General features: G+C 34.7%; 1 protein-coding gene across 3 annotated transcripts in view; it reads left to right on the forward strand.

Moving 5' to 3' along the window:
- LOC131045291 (uncharacterized) overlaps positions 1-23,464 on the forward strand; it is a 203,998-nt gene that overhangs the window by 120,787 nt on the left and 59,747 nt on the right. For all 3 annotated transcript variants that reach the window (XM_057978855.2, XM_057978871.2, XM_057978864.1), the window contains 3 exons: positions 2,331-2,916; positions 5,781-5,846; positions 6,081-6,157. In XM_057978855.2, coding sequence (XP_057834838.1) covers positions 2,331-2,916; positions 5,781-5,846; positions 6,081-6,157 — 729 coding nt within the window. The remainder of the gene's footprint in view (positions 1-2,330; positions 2,917-5,780; positions 5,847-6,080; positions 6,158-23,464) is intronic.

Genomic DNA, 23,464 nt, shown 5'->3' on the forward strand with positions numbered 1-23,464 from the left:
GAATATACATAAACAAACACATGCTTGCAGATAGATACCTGCTGAAGATAAATCACAAAAACACAGTCTATATATAAATGGTTGGCATTTTTTTGTTCAAACATAATAGAATGTTAGAGAGACCTGTGTCAATTTTAAACACAGTGACAATATAGTAGACAAGAGGCATGTCTTTGAGAGCATGACTGGAAAGCCTCAAGGTCGAACTATTTAATAGAAACATCAGCACAGTTTGCAATCTTCCAAATTAATAAAACAAGCCATTTACAAACTATATGCAAATGATTTATTGAAGAATCATATATAATTGACAAATTAGTAACAGTTCAACAAAACTAGCTAATAAGTTGTATATAAAAGTTCAGTTCATAATATGACAGTATTATCGGTGTGTGAATAAGTAATCAGTTTGAGATACCAAGGTAATATGTAAACAAAATTATAAAACCATGTGTTCCTTTTTGTCTTATTTTCCACACTTTTATCAACTCTGGCATTCCAATTGACATGGAAAATTATATTAAGAAGTTATAGGCACAGGGGATATTAGTATGTACAAAAATTTCAGACTTGTATTCTTGATGTCAAAATTCCTCATACTTATCAGGAAATAAATTATTTCATATTTAATGCAGTTCCTATTGAAAGCAGACACAAGTCAACTAAACAATTCATTGAGCATCCTTACAAGTAGTCTCCACTGGCTCTATTACATTCCATCAAGACCAGTGTTCTATGGAGACATTTCCCCTGCTTCCTGGGTCCATTTGGGATGTTTGGGAGACGTGTCTTTATATATATATATATATATATATATATATTTGTTCTAATTTTTAAGAATTATGTTAATCTTGTTCAAAATTGCCTTCTTTAGCTTAGGTCATTACACACAATCAATCACACCCATTGTTTTGTTTCATCTTTCAGTGTATATATATAAAATAAAAGGGGTGGGGGAGCTGGGTGGGGTATTTTGAAGCAGTTCTTGCCAAGATTGTTGATAGTACAGCAATCAGGTATTTATATTTAGGATTTTGTATGTGACTATAAGTGCTACATTCATGCATAGACGCACACATATACATATGTATACACATATTGTTCCCTTGCCATCTTTGAAATGCTTTTGGCTCCCCTCGTCCTAGAAAAATGCTAGGGTACAATTGTTTTGTATTTTTCTTGGAAAGATGCATCCTATGTTTACATCAACGGAAAAAAGAATATTACAGCAGCTAAACACAAGAATCGCAAGGAAGATGTCTCCCTATGAAAGTAAGGAACAAGAATATTTGAGTCTGAGACTTAACTAGCAAAGAGTCAACGTCTCTGTGGAACCATGTAGACTTATCCTGAACAAGCAAAGTGAAATCTTTCATAAAATGATTTTAACTTATCTAAGCTAAGAAAGAAGTGATTAATTAACTTGTAACCATAATGCATTCCATAAAGCCTTGGAAGTATTCCGATCATCCACAAAGCCTCCTAGGAAATAACCTCTAAGAAATCATGTGGGTATACTGTATCCTTAGAACTGATGTATGACTTAGATTGAATGAAAGTCAGAATGACATATGTCTGATGGACTAACATGCAATAACTCCACTATTTTTTTAATGTGCATGTAATTGTTTTCAATGCCCTTGGTTAATTTTGTGATAGTTTAAATTTTCTGTTTCTTTACTTATGTGTGGCTTCCTTCATTTCAAGGCTGTTGCTATGAAGTAGATGAATTATAATTGCAAAATTCAGGAAGATTTTTGCTAGAAGGAATCTCAAAATCATGTTTGCAACTTGAAGTGCCCAAAATGTTTCTTAGCTTTAATTAGTTGTCCTTTCGTCAAGAACTACACTATATAAAGCGTCCTTGTCTTCATGTCTACTATTTACGAAGAGAAAACGAATCACCAATTATATGGCATTGGTGGCCCTCAATTCAAATACATGATGCCTTTGCCACAGTATATGATAAGTTATCCTGATAAATTTTATCATCAACCTTTTATTTAATAAATTTTTCTTGTTGGAGTCTTGTAGAAAACTGCACGTGGACTCCAAGCCATCTTGCTCCCTTTTATTTCAATTTATTGTCAGGAGAAGTGGATAATATTCTTTGCTTCATTCTCTGTGATTTTTAACTTTTTGCCTGCTTAGGAAAATATACTACTTTGATGGTTACTATTGGTATCATTTACATGGATATTAGCCACCTTTTGACTGCTCATTTAAGCTATATGATTTTTCTTTCTTATAAAATTTCTGTAGTCTAATGCTTAGAAATCGAGTAGTGATGAAGTGAAGTTAATTGAATGGAGTTTTATTTTCTGTTTCAGTTATGTTCATAAGAAAGGATGGCAACATCATTTCAGGACATACTGTATCCCAGAAGATGTGGTCCCACGCATTTTATCACCAGCTTATTTTCAGCATTACCGTGCACAAGCATCAGAAGGATCTTCTGATTCGGGTGCATACAAATCTTCATCAAGGTATGATGATTATGGATTAATTGGTGAGATGTCATCACAAATCAAATCAAAGCCAAATGAAGCGGACCATTTAGTGTTAGGGTTAGGTCCCATTCAGAAGTCTTTTCGAAGGCTGTCTAAATTTGTGCCTTCGATGAGTACCCACAAGCAATTCAATTGGTTTGGAAGAAAAGAAAAAATGGATGCAACTTTGACAGAGGCAGATCCTGTTGTGACCTCTGCTATGGATGAACGAGAAACATCACTGCAGTCTCTTGAGATTCAGGAGGGTATGAATGGAATATCCCTTACCCCCGTTTCTGATGTGGGAAAAAGCTTTATGGACATTAGCACAGACACTCAGACATCTCAAGGCAGAGAAGCAAAAAGTGGTGAACGTGTACACTGGCATCGGGTGCCTTCCTTTCCTTCGTATGTCCCATTTGGTGAGGTAAAAGGCCAACTTCTCACAATTTGGTGTGGTACTATTTGCTTAGGGGAACTTATGTTTGTACTAGTTGGTTGCTGTCAATTTTATCATTTTATATGGCTATATATAATTTCTAATTTTCTTTGGCACTGAGAATGATATGGATGTGAGGGTATTTTGCATATGCATTTAATGTGTTCATTTACTTTTTAGTTTTGTCTATTATTGTTTTATTTATAGAGCAACTGAAGAAGAGATCAAGAAGCACTTTGCATTTTTTAATTTTGAGAAAGCGCATGTACTGAGCTAATAGTTTTTTATTATGTACGTTTCTTGAATTTAATCCAGTTTGGTGAATTATAGATGTTTTAGTTAGCTTAGGTCCACAAGCTTTTGAAATCACTAGATATGAGCGTATATAGAAATTATCTTTGCATCCTGAACAATTAAATGAAAAATTTGAGTACTGTACTTGTTCTTAGTAGTTATGGGAATCTTAAAAGACATGGATGAATAAAATGATATCTTATGTATAGAAGTGGTCTATAAATTTCTGTCATGAAAAGAAAGCCAAACATGCCTTAAAATGTGGGTAATATATCAGACTAGAGAACTTTTTATTGTTTTGTTATTTTTTGTCAGCAATGTTTATGTAAATGCTGTCAAGAAGAAAAAAATGGTCATTTCTTATTAAAAAATGAGCATGTTCATTTCTTATTGTATAATTTGGACAAACATTGTTTCTATCTAAGCATTTTATATATTCCTTGTTTCAAAGTAATAGGCAATTTTCTGTATGATGAGCCACCATAACTATCTAATTAAATGGTGAGGCATAAGAAGTTTGTATAGCATTCATATATGAGCCATCATCACTGTCGAATTGAATGGAAAGGTGTAAAGAGGTTTATACAACTTTTATATTTCCTATGAATGTTTAGCTTGAATCTGCTTAGAGAGGAATATACTAGGTGGATGGGTTGAATTTGCAAGTCTTGTAATCTTAGTTCTGAAACTTTTATAAATTCTAATCTATCTTAGGTCTCCACTTTTGGTGGTCATACTTAGTCTATTGAGACTCTCTGAGTATGGGTAAGAGCTCACAGATACAAGTCCAAGTCAGTCTCTGTGAGTCCATAGCCAAGACTTGCAGATTTGGCCAACTCTGACAGTTGGAACTTGTGAGCTTACTAAGACTTGTTAAGTTTCAGCATACTTGCGAGTCCTGTCTGCGATATTTGGTGCTGTCTGCATGAAGAAATCAACTCAACCTTATGGGATAATCAAGGTTTCTCATAGTTGGTGCATTCAAGGTTCATGCGATTCTTGTTTAAATCTTCATATTTTAAGATTTCATTGGCCATGCTTAAGATAGGTCCACACTTGGCATAGTAATCTTAAACTTGAGAAATATTGTTAGATTACCTGATCTTTGAAAAGTTGATTGCTCAAAATAATCGGATGATCTATTCAATGATATACAACCGTATATAAAGAGTTTACAAGACGACGTTCTAAATTAAGAACTAGTCGTTTAAACTTTAAGTGAAAACTAGAAAGCTAAAAAGCTTAAAAAACTAAATAATAAAAAGCTAACTATGCGTCTTTAATAAAGAAGCAATAGTTTCACTTAAAGAACTAAAAAAGCTAAAAAGCTAAATGACCATTAATAAATAACTAAATAAAGCTAATTAAAATACAATTAAATATTCTAATAATCTTGGGGTTCCTCTTCTTTCTTTTCCATATGTTGTACCTATAGATTTGTGGTCATCACAAAACATACTACCATGTTGCCTCCAGAAAAACAGTTTCCAGCATTCTACGAGTTAGTAGAGCAGCTTTGAAATGTCTCAACATAGAACTTTTCCAGGTTCGTGTTTAATATGTTGCTTAGAATTATATATCTATGCCATGCTTGGCCATGATGGGCTCCAGCATTATTACCAAAAGAGTTATTTATGGACTGGTAAAGACAGATAAATCAAGGTTAACTCAGCTCAGATCAGACAGAAAATTGGAAAATTAGTGTTCGAAATTTACAAAAAGATGTTATTTTCATTTCACAAGGACTTGACTTATAAGATGTTTAAATATAAACAAATTCATGCTATATATGTACTACATATCAAAATTTTGATTGTGTATGAAGAAAAAAATTCGCTGATATATAAGCATTTAAGATTTTGGAGTACATATTGTTTGTGGAATTTGTTTTCTAGATTAAGCAGAGTGGGAATCACTTATCTGGATTAAACTGGTTAGTAAAACTCATACATAGCTTAATTAAAAAAAAAACAAAAAACAATTTCACAAGTAGATAATTTACAATAAATGTGTGGAAAACAGATTTTACGGTCCAATACCTATGGATTAGGATATGTATGGGATGGAAAATATAATAAACACAAAATCAACACCTAAAAGAGAAGCCACCAGACTGAATGCATGTTGGTCCACACCTCTTCAACCTTAAATATGACCTGGGATTACCCTAGGTGCAAGAGACTCTTATTCTAGCTGCACGTCTGCTCACCATATAAAATCTCAGAAAAATCAGGTAAATGAATATCACCAGCTGTGCATGTTTTCCTACAGGTGATATTTTCTAGCAAACTCATCAATAACATGAATAGATATGGTCTGCTTGTGCCAAATCAGTCCTTTGGTTTTGTGTTGATTTGCAGTAATGAGATGAAGACAAAAAAATGAATCACCGTAGTTTGTAAGACAAACAATTATCTCCGGTTCAAATTTTTTCTCATTTGGAAAAATAAAGGTGTCATTTGCTTTGAATTGTACAAAATTTACATTTATTACTATTTGTTTCTGACTTCAATCCCCATACTGACTTTCATTTTGTTATCCATACTGAATATTTTCAGCTTTATCTATTGGGGAAGTCATCGGTTGAACCACTATCTGCATCAGAGTACACTAAACTAACTTCGGTAGTTGAATTTTCCTCTTTATTTTACAGTTATTCCACTGAAAATGCTGCCCAATCTGTTCTATTTTGGAACTTAATGTCTTTCTGTTTGCTTATTTCTAATATTGTTAGGCATTTAATTTGGGATATGCATTTCTGTTTGTATGTGATGCTTTTGGCCTGTTTGTGTGCATTGTGGCTGGGATATGAATGCTCTTATCTTGGTCGCTTGTGTTTTTGGCAAAGGTATTTGCAGGTACAGTCTGTCCTTGCAGAGTTGAGGGAGCGGTTTCAGTCACATTCAATGAAATCATACAGGTCTCGCTTTCAAAAGTAATTTTCTTTATCTCCTTAATTCATGTGCTGTTTTTTGGCTAGTACCGACTTTTGTTAACCTTTGTAGTTATTATGATATCATTGTGACAGGGTTCTGAGAGATGAATGTCTTTCCATCATACTGATTATTTGTTAATTGTTATCACAATCTTAGCTGTGCCTTTATTTGGAAAAATATCTATATTGAATATTTTTCTTAATAGTAAATACCCCTGATCTTAGTAAATTTATTCTGGGAGACTGAAGGAAATGGTCAACGACAGATTTTTGATGGCTTTATGCTAGCCATTTTGTTGCTTGCATGAATATTGATAAACCTTTTTTTGTTAATAACAAAACATCTATTTGACCATAATAACCCAGAAAAGAAATTTTAGCATGTCTGATGGAATTATTATCTGTCATGGGAAAGTGTAGAGTAGAGATACACAAATTGCAAATTTATTGAAACTTGAAAGTAACTCTTGGCCTTGTCAGTATCTAAAAAATGCATTCTTCTGATGGAAGATTGTTATTAGTAAGAGTGAAGACTATAAGATAACTATATTTAATTTACTTTTGAGGTATACTCGTGTTTTTGCTTTTAGTCATGTGAACTCCTTCAAACATAATTAATATAATGATTGCTCATCATATTATGTTGTCACTGCTTATGGCACAAACATTGCTATCCAGACAGTATCATGCCATGTGATCTTTATTTTGTTAATGGAAATATACTGGATATCAAGATCAGTTTTATGATTTTACCATAAAGGTGAATCAACAGATAGCACAAATATCAGGAATAATACAATTCAAATGTGTTTTGAAAAAAAATGGCAGCATTATCCACTCCAATGTGAACATATACATGGATAATGATCCAGTATGCAGCTCAGGACTGATAATGCTAAAAAAAAGAAGGAAAGTGGAGCCATTTTGGGAGGCACAACCTTCAAGAAGAAGACAGATAAATACAGAACAACAGTTACAACAGAATTGATGCCTTTCAATTGACTACCTAGTTTCTATATATAGACAATATTATGTTGTATCCTCAAATCTCTAATTACGTTGACTGCATAGGAATAAAACAAGAAACTAAGTTTTTGCATGCCAGAGATCAGTCACTCACAACCCAGCATGACATATAATGACAAGTGAATGATTAGAGTATGACATGCACTCCTTGCAGAAAAGTGTTGACCTCGATGTTTAAGATTTGCTGATGCTTTTCAAGAAAGGTATCATCTTCTGAAGTTTTGTCTTCTGGTGGTAGGTTCTTCCACTTTATGAGGCTTTTGGAGCTGGCTCAATTGCACAATTTCTTCACTCATAGATTGATAAATACTTTTAATTCCATGACGATCCTTCATTGAGTTCAGGAATCTCTTTTGAAATGAAAAATCTATCCTCATTGACCTCTAAATATGCATGGTGAATCCTTTCAGACAGGGATAGCTCTGATTTGCTAGCAACACTGCTAATCATGTAGGGCATTCTATAAGAACTGGAGGATTTGGGGGCCAACTTGTTGCATTTTCATTTTCAGATGGACAAGTGTTTGCAATGTTGAAAAAATTACCCAATCACCATTCTCAAAATGTCTCTCTGATGCCTCTCTGCTTGCTTTCTCATCAGCCATAGCAGGAAAAATTGTTCTTGGGAATAAATTGGCAAACCAAATGATAAAGGTTTTTTTTCAACAAATGTAATTTAATCAGGAAGAAATTAGGTTAGGGTTTTTTAAAAAAGAAAATTTTTGCCACAAAAAATTGAAGAAAAAACCAGAGAAAAGTGGAATAAAATTGATGCTTAAGTGGCAGATATGATTTACAGCAATAAATTTGGTTAGAAAATTACAAGAACCTGGGGAAAAATTGGATTAGATTGTGACTGGCAATTTTGAGTCAAAATTTGCCCACATGGGTGAGCAACAAGAAATTGTGAATTTTCCTATAATGTTTCATCCTATTGTTGTGTGACAATCAGGTTTTTGTTGAGGATCTGAAGAACATAATCATCTAACTCCTACACCTTAGAAGAACCCTGCAAATAAGTTAGTGAATGGTGGAGGGTGCCCACAGAAAGCTTGAATGGAGACATCTTAGTTGAAGTGTGAAAAGTGTTATATGACCATTCTGCCAATGGAAACCACTGGTACCTTTGAGATTGCTTGTGAAATTGCACATTAGAAAAACCCTGCAAATAAGTAGTGAATGGTAGACGGTGCCCACAGAAAGCTTGAAATGGGGACATCTTAGTTGAAGTTTAAAAAAGTTTTATATGACTGTTCTGCCAATGGAAGCCACTTTGTACCTTTGAGAGTGTTTGTTAAAGTGAAACAATTGAGTATTCTTCCAAACAAATTTATATAGTTGATGTTTGACCATTTGATTAAGGGTAATATTAAGAGCTATAGGCCATGTTGGTACCCAAAATAACAAACAGATTGGTGAAATGTTGGTTGTTATGATAAGATCCTTGTTGCTCGCATGACTTTGGGAGTACCATAACGCCTTACGTCTTTGCCTATGAACACTTCCACCAAGGGTAGTGGATGTAAAAGACATGAGACCTTAACATTTCCCTTTTGTTTCCATGACATATTGAACATGTTGGATGATAAATTTCTGTGCGTCGTAACATCACCCTTCAGCCCTTCCAAGTGAAAATTCTTCTTAGCACAATGATCTGTTTTGATACCCAAATACCCTTTTATAGGTGATTTGGTCATTTTTGCCATTCTCTGAATCTTCAGTTGAGAGCTCTTTAATATAAAGAATTATCACTTATACAATAAACAATAACCCCTCCATGCAAATATTTGCAACAAGGTCAAATTATAATGCAAGTTTTGAATGATTTTAAGAATCAAAGGATTTTGTTGGCACTCTTAACTTGTTTCTTTGTCCCAGTGCAGATGAAGATATAAATTGCACATTAGAGAACCTTGTCATTTCATTCCTTGAATGTGCATTTGCTGCCACATTTGTGTTGCCTTTACTATATGTCTTCTCAAAATCTTATCCAAATAACTTTGTTATCCTTCTCCATTGTTCCTTAAATCACAATCTGTGTGCCAAAAGTACAGTATGTATGCCAATATATCAATACTACAACGCTTTGCTGATCCTAGTGTAGCATGTGTATAAAAATGAGGGTTGCTCATGTGTCTTTTGGTTTCTTCTGATAACAACCGTTGCCTCCTATTCCGCCTTGAGCCACACAATTTCATTTTTTGTAATCATTAAACACTTTTGAGGGAATTTATGCCTAATGGAAAATTGTAGCACAGGCTATTGCTCTCTTTGCTGCCTGTAGACGAGTTGTGAGTCAGATTATTAGTTGGAATTGAAAGTCTTGCAAGGTGGGTTTGGCTATTCTTCCAGAAAATTTCCCTTTAAACCTTTGTGTATCAGTTCCTTTTATCAAAGATTTAGTGCCATGCAAATGGGCGCATTGATTGCTGTTAATTTATAAACTTGAATATCATTGTGAATTACCTTATTTAATCCCCTGATATAAACTTCCAAATGTTTATATGGAACCAAAATGTGGGTTTTGGCAGAGAGTTCAAGATGTTGGGAACTGTATTCAGATATCCCCCTGTATGTCTCAAGTTAGAAAGCTGCATTAAGTATTCCTCATTCCATGTGTTCTCATAGTGAAGGTATTATCCTTCATATATCCTTCTCTTGTAAGGAGCTTTCTTGATCGTTCACTACAAAGTTGCAAACCCATTCATGCCATATAGAGAGCCTAGCTTCCATGTACAAAGAAGCAATGTCTGCTCTCAAGTCTGGAAGTGTGTTGTTATGTCCAAAGTATCACTCGATTAGGCTGAGCCAAGTCGTAATAACATGTTGATCAAACTTATAAGTGTCCATCTTAGAAAATAAGGTCTTCACGCATAGTGTTGACCTCAATATATTTGATTTGGTGGTTTTTTTTCATAAACATAGGGCCATTGTTGCATTACATGTACCTGACATTGACACAGTACACCGAAAGTGTAAGTAGAATTCAATTACATGGGTTTAAAAGGGGAAAAGAATGAGAAAAAAGGGCAAACTTTAACCTAAACCATAAACACCAAAAACCAATGTTTTTTGAAAAATATTTAAATAACATGAAAATTTTTGGGTACTGAATGAACCTGTATTTTTCTCAAAAAATTCCCAGGTTTGACCAGGTCAAAGCTGTGCCGGTTTGACGCTGTATGTTCTGATTGTTGGGCATCGATTAAAGTTAGTTAATCACATTTAATTGTTTTTGGCTTGTATGTGCTGGGCATTCATTTTGCAAGTCCATTGTTGTGGTTGGTATATCTCCACTCAGTGATAAAGTTAATGTGAATCTCATGAGTGGATTTGACACATAGATAGGTTTGTTGCTGTTTCCATTGCTATTGTTGCCCAATGGCATTCTTTCATATCCTTGATGTGTGTTGGGGCCCAAACCGATGCTGTTTTTGTTGATTGAGGACTTGCTTCCATATCTTTGATGTAAGTTGGATAGCATGCTAAAGCTGCTATTGTTGATCAAAGAGCATGTTCTGGTGTATGTTAAATCCTATGCTAGTGTCCAGTGTTGTTCTCTGTGGTTGACTTGGAGCTGTCATTTTGTATCCCACTGGTACTGACTGACCATTACCATCTCCAAGATTAGTTTTGGGGTTGATCTTGCTCGGGCATCCCTTTGAGCTGTTTCTAATGCCAATAATCCCAACATTATATGATAGTTAAAAGCAATATGATATTTGTATGAGTAGTTAAAAAAACGATGTTGATTTTGCTGCTTCATGTCAGAATAGTACACGGAATTCAAAGATAACGTTTAACATGAATTAAATATGAATGACAACAATTGTATTGAAAATATTGGTATACAACCCAATAGACTTAAAGCATTTGAATTTTCAATGCAATCAAACTTCGATGTTTTATGCCAATCCCAAAATTTTATAGATTATTGTTAAGATGCATCACACTTCTAGAAGCTAGAGTGCTAAAATGAATGGTAAATACACACCAAAACATTAGATTTCAAGGCTACAAATAGTGAAGTCAAAATGCTTGCATCTTAGTTCTATATTTTTCACTGTCTACCTATGTTACGTGACACTTTTGGTACAGGAATGACAGGACATGCAGGGTCAGGCTTTGGTCATGACGGGACAGAAAATGTTATATTTCAGGACAACAACTTAACAAATAGGGATAATTCAAATTATAGGAAGTTATAATGTATTTAATTAATACATTACTTAAAAGCTAAACATAAACTCAAAATTTCTGAAATACACAAATTTATGAAAATCAGTTAAGAGGTTGTCAAACTTGGCTTGTGACTATAGCTTTTTTTGTATGTTTGTAATCTGGGTGAAACCTATGTTTATGATTGAGGCATTTACTTTATCATTTTATACTTTTCTAGAGTCTTGAGATTCTTATCCATCACACTGTTTGTATTTGATCTTCTTCTGTCTTTTATTTCTTTACTAGTCAAATTGACTACTTAGGTTTCCACATTTGAGGTACCAGGGCTTGTATTTTGGTAAAGCTTTAACTTGAGCAATGAAATTTTAACTTTTTCTGCAACTGTAAAGCAACTTTGAAAAGATAATTGGAGTTGGGGTTTCACTGTGGAAAGCTATTACAATGACACCATGCTAAATCACTAGTGTAGAATACATTTGTTATAAGGCCTTTTCCACATTTAGAATGTGAGACTCCAAGAACATTAAAACCTGTCTCTGTGCCTCTTACAACTAAATTTGTTCTTCTTTTAATTTCTTTCTTAAGTCTGTGATTTTTTTAGGCTGATCAATGGAGGATTCTTGAGTATATTTGCTCATGGACTTTAGGCTAAACCCAGGATCCATTTTCTGCCTTTGGCTTTTTTGAGATTCACTGAACAAATCCTCCTCAGTGGTAGCAGTGATAGGTTGACTTCCTTTATAACCTTTCTATGTTGTAATCCGTTCAGGTTTTTCCCTACATACTTCATTTCTACTTTTGGATTGCCAACCAATAACATTTTCAATTTTTCAGGCTCTGCCTTTTGGCACTCAAAGCCTGAATCCATGTTTGTTGTGTAGAAGGCGTAGGTCGTTCAACTCTAGATGGAGTTAAATGGGAAATAGCAATAATCTATGGGGTCCTTTGCTTTGGAGCTGTAACACTAGTACAGAACTGCTTTACAAACTCCTACTCCTTGGAAGATAGTGCTAGATTACACTAGGTTTAGATAACTCCACATATGTTGTCTTAGGAGCTGCATCAATTTGTGCACTAGTAGTAACAACCATATGTTCTACTTCTCTTTTATCCACCAGAGCTTTAGAGACATCCTGACCTTTACCTTCACCAAGGTATTCCACCTCATCATCTGCCTGTGTGTTACATACAGAATAGAACTAAAACAAAATAAACTACAACATTGCAACTTTTAACAGAAAGGAAAGAAACACTATTTTTTTTCTGCACATCAAATGACTGAAAGGAAACTTGATCTTAACTGAAATCTTGAATTAAACAAAGATCTATGCTATGAGCAAAAATAGTAGATATGAATGTAACTTTAACATTTCAATTTAAATGAAATAGAGAGGTTAAGAAGATACATTTTTCCAGATGCCAACATTCTGAACTTTCATAACTTTACCAATAGACCAATGAGGAGGGAAAGTATCATCGGGGTGCTTTTTCGCCCAACCACGGACTCACTAGTCCCCCATGCCATATCCAACTGGATTGACCCGACCCTTCATAGGGAGGTAACGAGAAGTTGAACTCATGCCATCTGAGACTTGATGTATAATCCTACACAGCTCCCTAGTCGGTCATACACTATAGGATACCCCTAACTAGTATGACCTTTGACTGGGGTGTATATCTGGACTATATAATTGATTGACGCTCTTGATATGAGTACCACCTTGGCCAAAGATTTCAAGTAGTTGCAATCACACTTAAGTGTGAAGTCAAGTTCCACCCTTCTCAGCTGCAACTTAAGGTTCTAGGGCATAGGTCTTGAAACAAGTAAGTTTTAACTTATAGTTGACCGTATCTATACCCACATAGAGACTCATTGCCACACAATCGTGTTACATGATTTTTTGTTAACAACACTAATTCTCATTTGAGTTTTTCGTTTTATCTTTCTCATAAATCATTACGTAAGGTATTAGAGAATACAACTAATCCCTTAGATTAGGAAAGGTAAAATGGCTTAAGAGCCGCCGGCTTCCCATGTAATCTTTAAGTTTTGAATGAACATCATGCATGACATGTCTCTGCTGTCATTGCAATATCTGAGTGTATTTTTTTCATAATTGAAATGCTAACTGCATTACGGATACTGCTGTTCGGCTCTTACCCATTTTTTCCTTCCTAAGCTAGGGTTTAGTTTCAACACATGAGAGTGAAGGTTAATCTCAGTTGAATAATCAGCCTCACTGCTGTAATATTTTTCAGTTTTGGTTAATTCTGAGACAGCTTAAAATAAGAAGGTGAATTCTTCATAATACAAGTTTATCTGGTATGCATACCCTTAGTTCTGAGTGGTATAACTCTGCATATCCTTTACCACTCATGTATATATATATTATGCTTATACGTTTATATAGAAGCAAATAGTTCTAGACTGGTTTTTACTATATATATATTATGCTTATACGTTTATATAGAAGCAAATAGTTCTAGACTGGTTTTTACCCTTCAGCTAGGCTACACATGCCATATTTGTTTCCACTCTTTGTTACTAACAAAATATAACTGAACCCTTCTGTAGTTCATACAGAGCATTTAACAGTTTGAAAAGAAGAACATTCTATCCAGCAGCGATAAGGCAAACCAATACTGCATACCCTTAACATGGAATCTCTTCCTTTCTCATTTGGAAGACGGGATATATAAAAAAAAATGTCACAATATATATGTAGCATGATCTGCATAATGAAATTTTCCTTTAATTAACAAATTCTTCCTTAATATAACTCAGAAAGAAGGAATGTATACCCCATTATTTCTATTTAACATATTCTTTCTCACTAACTCAGAAAGAAGGAAATGGCTGCATTATTTCCATTTTACATATTCTTTATTACTAAACTCAGTAAGAAAGAAATGGCTGCATTATTTCCATTTAACATATTCTTTATTACTAAACTCAGTAATAAAGAAATGGCTGCATTATTTCTATTTAACATACTCTTTCCTAGTAAACTCATAAAGGAAGAAATGGCTGCATTAAGCCTTACTAAACCAGGAAGAAAGAACATGACCTGGTGATGAGGAAAGAAATTCAAAGAGACTTTTTGAGCCGTTTACACTACTGAAACCTCTTCAAGCTTCCACGGCAGACACCAACTAATTTCCACGCCCTTTCAAACCCTTGTTGCTGTTACGTACTCCAGAAGAACTCAGAATGTATATCGTATATCTTGCAAAGCCTCTTTTTTTAAAACAAAAGCAAGTCTGTCAAAAGTAAGTCCTCGCTTCTCCCTCCATTCCCTATAAAATTTCACGATATCTGCATTTCATTTCATTTTGACCTAATCCTTGCAGTCACGTGAATTTCCTTCCTCCTCCCCACGCCAATTCCATGCCCCTTTGCTTGGCAGGGAAGATAAAAAAAATAATCACGCCAAATGCCTTTGTTTTATTCTAGAAGAATTGGTTTTTCTTTTATATTTCAGCTATATTACATATATTAATTTCAATGCATTTCCAAAACACAAAACTTTCCTTATTTTATGCCCGATAGAGATATTAAAATGGCATCTGTATAAGCATTGGGCTTATATTTAAACTTAGCGCTAGATACATGGCTAAATGCCAATTTAAATTTTAGCGGAGCTCAAGAATTATTTAGATCACTCTAGATCAATATAAAAGCCCCCCCTTCATAAACTTAACTTTATACTAAATAGCCATAATAGAATCGGCTAATGCATTGCAAAAGTGGACCTTGTGTGAAAACAACATAAGCAAATTATATATATATATATTTATACCCTATAAGTGCACATGTCAATACAAGTATGTATGCGCACGTCGTATCTAGATCCTGGATACATGCGTACACATACTTATGTTTACATGTACTTATATACGATATATAAATATATAAATATATACCAATGTATGCATATATATGTATAGGAAAGGAAAGGAGCTCTTATAGTCCACGATGCTAGCAATTTGTATATGGGTCTACAGATGGGTTTTGAGCAATATGGGACTACCTCGTACTCCTTGCGGGAGGTACCTAACGACACTACAAACGAGGCATACATACCTTACCCCCTTGTGGGATTTGAACTTGTGACCTCTCTTTCAAGAGCACAAGTTATATATATATATTTTAGTTGTTTAAATAAAAGGAACAATAATATTGATAATAATAATAATCTAACTAGGAAAATCAATCTACGACTTAGTCGTGAAACCCTAAAAACTCCTATACAGACCAAATTAGGGTTACTTGACATAACCGATTGACGAAAAACACGGTCAACATGAGACAACCTGACTCAACTTATGGTTAGGGTTCTATAATGCCCCCTATTTATAAAGTGCCTAAAGATACTATAATTAGGGTTTTTCAGTTCTTAGGATAAGGGTTTAGGAAAGTGCCTTAGCCTCCGTTGTGATCAACCTGCAAAACAAGGTCAGAAAGATACTAGAAATTACATAAAGAAGTGACCTAAGTAAAGCATAAAAGAGATTCATGTGACAAAGTCATAATCTCATGTTTGAGACAACTTCAACATCGTGTGCTATTATGTGGGGTTGATAGGGTGTCTTGATCAATTGTTCAAGCATAATCATGTAGGGTGTCTTATACAACATTTCCCCTACTTATTATGATCATGTAGGGTGTCTTATATAACAGTTCCCCCACTGATTATGATCATGTAGGTTGTCTTATAACAGTTCCCCCACTGATTATGATCATGTAGGTTGTCTTATAACAGTTCCCCTACTCGATATGATCATGTAGGGTGTCTTATAACAGTTCCTCTACTCGATAAGATCATGTAGGGTGTCTTATAATAATTCCCCTACTCATTATGATCATGTAGGGTGTCGTATAATAGTTCCCCTATTCAATATGATTATGTAGGGTGTCTTTCATACCAGTTCCCCTACTCATATGATCATGTAGGGTGTCTTTCATAAAAATTCCCCTACTCATATGATCATGTAGGGTGTCTTTCATAACAGTTCCCCTACTCATATGATTAGTCTGGTTTATTCAGATTATAAATATTTGAATCGTAATCAACATTCAGATGTATTACCAGTTGTTTGAATTATTATCAGAAGTTATTATCAATACTCCGATTATTACCAGTGCTCAAAATTATTATCAGTTATCTAATCTATTATCAGTATTAGAATGGTTATTAAACTCCAGTTTATCCATCAGCACTTTACAGTTACAGAGAAATAGTAATTTTCAGATAATTCCCAGTTTTATTTTCAAGTGTCATTGGTTACTGTATATCAGTGATCATTCTAATATATATGAGCATATAAAGGTTATTATTATTATCATTACTGGAAGAACGAACTTATTATTTGCAGAAGTATTGAACCGATAATATACAAAGATTAATATGGTGGTTGCAGTATATGCAAGTTTTAAACAGAAATACGTACCAGAATGTCTTAATGTCTTAAACATGGATATGACAGAGAGTCCCTTACTTACGGTCAGTTCAATCTGCTTATAGTAAACAATAACTGCTGTGAATATGAGAGTTTCTGCTGTTATTTTATCTATTATCGGACTGGAATCGTATTCATGCCTTTCCTTTATATCTCTCAATGTGAGGAAAGGGTCACACTTCTTCATCATGTATGCCCTTTGGCAAGAGACACACCCTTTCACCATTAGCACCCTTTGAAAGAGTGCAACCCTTCATTATTTCTGCCCTTTGAAAGGGACACAACCTTTCACAACCAGATCTGCATTTCTGATTTCCAAATTATTCCCCCCTTCAAATGAGTTCTCATCTCCCTTTTATATCTCATGTTTGAGGGAGACAACTTTTCATTTTATGTCTTTTGACCATTCATTAACTTAATTAAATTTTAACTATATTTAATTATATTCTTTTATATTTCAATTTTTTTTTTTTTAATATTTTAATTTTATTATTATTATTTATTATTAAATTCTATTTCAAAGTGGGGACATTACAGGTTCCAAATGGCATGAGTTCTCTTTCCTTATCTCCCGACCTGATGACATTTCCCCTCCCTTCTTGGAGGACAATGAGCTCCTGCACACACTTGGCCAGTTCAAACAATTAGCCTGAAATCTTATCATAACTCTGACATAATAAGAAAGCCTACAAGGCCTTTACAAGACTCCATTGGCATTGTCTCTACTCACAGAAATTGGATCCCATAGAAAGTAGCTGCCAAGCTTTTTGATATCTACCTTAAGGGACTCAGGAATACTAGGCACCTTGACAGAATGAATGTCCCTGTATAATATGGGAAGAAAACTGTTAGAAACCAAAGGGTAATGTTCTTGATATTTGTGCCATACAAACATTGGCCACATAGCACTTACATAGGATCCATTTTGGAGACCATCCAGGCAAATATCTTATATCAAAGGGTAAATCACTAAATAATACATCAAGTAGGAACATGTGAAAAGTACCTCCATAATCTACCTCATCATATTACTTTTCCATATCATATAAAACAGTTTTTTGTTAATTTGGGATAGTCCGATCTGTTGTAATCATGTCCAACAAGGATACCCAGGCTACATTCACATGCTTTGTGTTTGAAGCACCATGTAAGCTATTCAGTAAAATCATAGCATCTAAACCAATCTTGAAGGACTTTACAGATATCCCCCTAGGGCAGCAACTCAGTGGTCCATTGATCTATTTTATTCTAGTCATATTTGAAATGTGGATTTGAGAGTTTGAGCATTCTAGATCAGATACCTCAACTATGCCCTCCCCAATAGCAGAAAAGAAATACTATGCTACTGCTTGATGTAAGAAAGAGACTTGGACATTCATTGCATAATTTGCTGTGTCCAAATGTGTCGTGGAGCATTTATCAGCATTGGTTCTGAATTCTTAAATCTGTGAAATAACTATATGTTTCTGCTGATGACAACTGAGGAGAAAAAGTGACATCTCTGAATTCTTGCATCATATTGTTTACTAGGTGGGCAATTGCTTTACTTTAGGCTCCATCTTGTTTCTTGAGATAAGGTCCTTACATTCAATTTTCTGTAACTCAAAAAATCTTTCATACTGCAAGTGAGTTTTTCCTTTTGCAAACTTTGGAACTTACAAGATTTTGATGATTGACACTGTATCATTAAAGCTTGCTCTTAATTGTAACTCAGTTTTAAAATTAATTGTAGGCTGTGTCAATCATTTGACATAGTTTAAAATTCTCTTCTCATAATCTTCTTCCTTTGGTTTGTAACAAGTCATGTCTAAAATCCTTGTATTTACAAAATCCTTCCATTTAAAAAATTCTTTCCATTTCACAAGCTTGTGCCACGTGGTGTGATTCTGGCAAATCAGATCTCAAGTATCAACATTATTTCTCAATTGTTTTTCTTTCACATCCAGAGAAGCCAATTTAGATATTCATACACACATGAAATTTAGGCATTCATGTTTCCTTTTTAACTCCCTTTGATAATTACTGCTGTTAAGCCTTTTAATCAAGCCATCATAATTTTGGAATATGCTCTGCAATCATTGATATTGTGAGAAAGAAAGATTGTTGCACTGGTTGCTAGGGCACTCAAGATATTGGTGTCTTGAAGAATTTAAAGAAACACATCATGGAACTAATGGAAAATCATGAGAAACCATGGTATTAAAAGAAATCACCTGGATATCAATATTTAGCTTTGAGGTGATGCAGAAACACAGCTTGAAAGCAATAAGAACATTCACCCCCTCCCTGGGCTACAAGATAGAGGTAGGGCAAACATTTAGGTATGACATATGGAATGCCATCTTGGGAGCTCAAGATATTGAAGTCTTGAGGAATTTAAGGAAACACAACATGGAACTAATGAAAAATCACAAGAAACCATGGTATTAAAAGAACCACCTAGATATGAATACTATAGTGTTGAGGAAATGCAGACACATGACTCAAAAGCTAGAAGAACACCTTGAGAAAACAAAAGGTCTGATAGTTCAAGAAAATGGAATGATAAACATTTGTCATGTTTTGGGGAGCTTAATAATATCAAGGCTTTAGTTCACATAGATCAAACCAAGAAAAGGGGCCAATAATCAGAAGTCTGTCAATGGAAGAAGTAAAGCATGCAACAAAGTATTTTACCCACTAACTATTTAAAATTGAGGAAATAGAGGCAAAATACACATCTGAAAAAATAGACCAAGGTCATCATCGTACCTTGTGTGTTTGAAAAAACAGATTCAAACATGTTTTGGCACTCGCAAACTTAAAAGACCACAAGGGAAAAAAAGAAAGGAAAAGTCAGGTGTCACAAACAAGGCAACTGATGTCCTGATAGATAAAGTAAAATAGAGATGAAAATCTACAACCCCTAAATATAACAATGATACAAAAGCAAAATAAGATCTTACAGTGACTCCAATTTCAGAGAATTTGGGTGTGTTGCAATCATCAGGGTGGAAACATGAAGTATGATTGCAGTGGGTTTTCACTACCTTGAAGTTGATTGTTTATTTTTTAAGTTCTATATTTTTTTAAACTGGCTTTATTTGTGCAGGAAAATATTGTTTTTGTATAAAGACAAATTAAAAGTTACATATCCTTCCTTTATGCTGAAAGTTTGGGGGTGTAAGAATCGAGAGGCAATATTTCTAACTAGAGTGGGAAGTATAAATTGTAAGCTAGCTAGGCCAGAAATACGAATGGAAGGCATGGGCCTAGTAAAGTCAAAAGGGTAGTACTATTGAAGTTAAAAGATGATATATTTCATGTGAAAGAATAGTGAAAGGTAAAATGAAATACTGCTTGTTAAGGAACAAAGTAATAATAGTCCATGTGAATGGATGAAAAATTAGGATTTTAATTAAAAGATTTCATTATAAAACTTTTTCTTTTACCATTTTAGGTCTCGTTTGCCTTTTATGACAGCAAATATATTTAATGGGCTTTGGGTAAGGAGGAACTTGGAGTCCTAATTGAGAGGATAATTTAGATGATTTTGAAGGGCCTTTCTAGGGTTTTATTTTAAATGGCCCAGATTTGTGTGTAATGTAGATAAATGAGCAAAGCATCTCTGACTCATGGGTTGCTTTCATTGTGGATGTTCTTGCCTAGGTAGTTGTTTGTCTTGAATTCTCTAGGTCTTCAGATGTTTGAAAAGTTTCGCTACTGTATATATTCAGAATTATTTAATATTTAAAAGATTACGTGGCTGTTTTGATTTTGCCTTAAATATTGCGTTTTAGGTGGATGGTTTAACCTCATTGCTGTACTGCTGAATTTATCGCCTATAGCATAATTAATTTATTGTGTCTATTTTGTTCTTGAATAATCAGATTTACAGTTATTTTGTACATATCTTGTTTTATTGGGAGTGAGCATTTCAGCGAGTGTTTGAAAATGTCACGTGTTTTTATCTATGAAATTATATGCGATTCACCCAATAAACAGTATATTTCCACTAGTAGTATGTGGGGCTATTATTAGAAATAAGGTAATTTCCCTTCTTGTTGAAATAGCAAACTCCCTTATGTAGAAAGAAATAAAATTATGCACGTTGCTTACAATATTCACAAGATTTGATCTGGAGGTTGGGACTAATTCAGGACAACACATATCCAATGCAATATTTTTGGGCCTTTGCATATGATTTATACTGAAACAAATTGTTAACACCTTAACAAAAGATTTTCTGGAAACACAAGCAAACATGCACAGGTTACTAGGTGAATTGCAGGTAACAGGTACCTATGCTCGCAAACGAAACAAATGATTACACCCACAAGACAAGAATCCACAAATCAAAGTGTTTATCTAGTTTAATATAGTATTCAAAATAGGGAAATAATTATTTCTTTTTTTTTTTATTGTCTGCCTTGATGGTGAAATGGCAGACACGCGAGACCAAAACAGTCTCGTCTCAGTAGACACACGCACCGTAAAATGGCCAAACATCCAAATATTCAAAGATACAAACATCCAAATGAGTAACAGTCACAATACAAAGCTTGCAATAATTGATAATAAGCAGAGTTACCCGGGGATGCGTCCCCGACCTGAAAACCCCCGTCCCCGTCCCGGGGACGTTTTGGGGACTTGGGGATGGCCAGGGGACGTTTCCCCCCATCCCCAAATTGCCCTGTATTTTGAGGGGACGTCCCCGAAACAGGGGGACGCCATCACCTCCACTTGCGACAACTGCATGCAAAAGATGCTCCATTAATTCATCATGTGTTGACCCGGCTACCACTTGGCGAGAAACCCTTGGAGAGAGAAAACTTTACTTGAGAAGAATTTTCTTGAAGTTTTGAATTTTCCTTGTTTTGGGAAAGCTTTTCCATCAATTTTGCATATCTCCTATTTTTTAGGGATTTTTCAAAATTAGGATTCCAGGGTCCAAGAGGGAGAAAATTCTCTCAGGAATCTAAATCTATCATCATTTTGAAATAAAGATGATTTTTTATGCTCGAAAACGGATTTTTCAAAATTTTTCATAGGGGGAATTTTCTTGTTCAGTTCATCCTTGATTTCTTCCTTGCCTTAGAAATTTTATCTTTAATTCATCCTTGGGTGTGATTTCTTCCTTGCTTGGAATTCCATCTTGAAGGAAGGAATTTCCAACACTCGTCAATTTTTCACCTTTCTTGGAATTCTGTCTTGAAGGAAGAAATTTCCAACACTTAGTCAATTTTTCACCTTTCCTAGAATTCTGCCTTGAAGGAAGGAATTTCCAACACTTAGTCAATTTTTCACCTTTAATGGAATTCTGTCCTGAGGAAGGAATTTCCAACACTTGGCCAAATTTTCAGCTTTTCCAAGAATTCTGTCGTGAAGGAAGGACTTTCCAACACTTAGTCAATTTTTTCACTTTCTTGGAATTTCTTCTTCTTGGGCCTTTTTCACTGTCGTGAAGGAAGGATTTTTTTTTAATTTTGAGCCTTTCTTCTTGAACCTGGATTTTTTCGTCTTGCTTCCAACCTTGGGCACATTTTGGAACTGGAGAAGAAATTTTGGAAATTTGTTCCTTGAGGAAGGAATTCTTGGCTCTTTGAATTCATCATGTCTGCAGGGAGCTTTTTGACCAATTTTTCACATCTCTTATTTTTTAGGAATTAGTTCCAAATTTGAGTTCCAGGGTCCAGGAGAGATTAGCCGGTCTGAAGAATTTTTGAAATTCAGACGAATTTTGATGCCTAAAAGAGGATTTTTCCTCGAGGGGAATTTTATTTTTCAATCTATCCTTGACCTCCAATTTCTTCTTTGCCTTGGAAAATTTTCATCTTTTGTCTTGGGCGTGGAATCTTCGTCATTGAGGAAATTTCAACTTTTCAATCTTTTCCTTGACATCTTGATTTTGGTGCTCTATTCCACACTTGGGTGCTATTTTCACATGGTCAAGGAATTCTCCATTTTTCTTATTTTCCATGCCTTCTTGATTTTGGCGCTCTATTCTTGACTTGGGCGCTATTTTCACTTGGTCAAGGCATTTGGCATTTTTGAAACTTTCCATGACTTAGTCATTTTGGCTCTCTATTCCTGACTTGGGTTCTATTTTCACTTGGTCAAGGAATTTGGCATTTTTGGAACTTTCGATGACTTAGTCATTTTGGGAATTGAAGTGATTCCATGGGCCAGACTAAGAAGATTTTCCATGCTTTCCCCTTCTGGAATGGATGTCCATACTTGGCCATTTTTTGATCCATTTAGCTTGCTTTTTGACCTTCGCGTTTTATGAGTGTTCGGGAATGCTTAGTCTTTAGTATCTCCTTGCGAGGAACCTGCCACAAATAGACTTTCCAAAAATAGAAAGTGTTTCAAAATGTCAGAGTTAGGGCAAAACAAGACGCAAAGACACTTACTAAAAATAGAAACTTACTAAAAATAGAAATTACAAAAAATAGTAAGTTTGATTTTTGGAAAATTAGACCAATCCGGGAGGTAGTGAAATACCTAAAAAATAGGAACTTTCTAAAAATATGAAGTTACTCAGAATTCACTCAAATTTCACAGGCAGGTTCCTTAAAGGACCCTGATTCCCATGCAACATTCAGTTTTTCCAAAACCCTAAAGGAAATGCCTCAAATCCAAGTCTAAAGGGCAAAACCCT

This window comes from Cryptomeria japonica, chromosome 3 (genome assembly GCF_030272615.1).
Source record: "Cryptomeria japonica chromosome 3, Sugi_1.0, whole genome shotgun sequence".
NCBI classification, from domain to species: domain Eukaryota; kingdom Viridiplantae; phylum Streptophyta; class Pinopsida; order Cupressales; family Cupressaceae; genus Cryptomeria; species Cryptomeria japonica.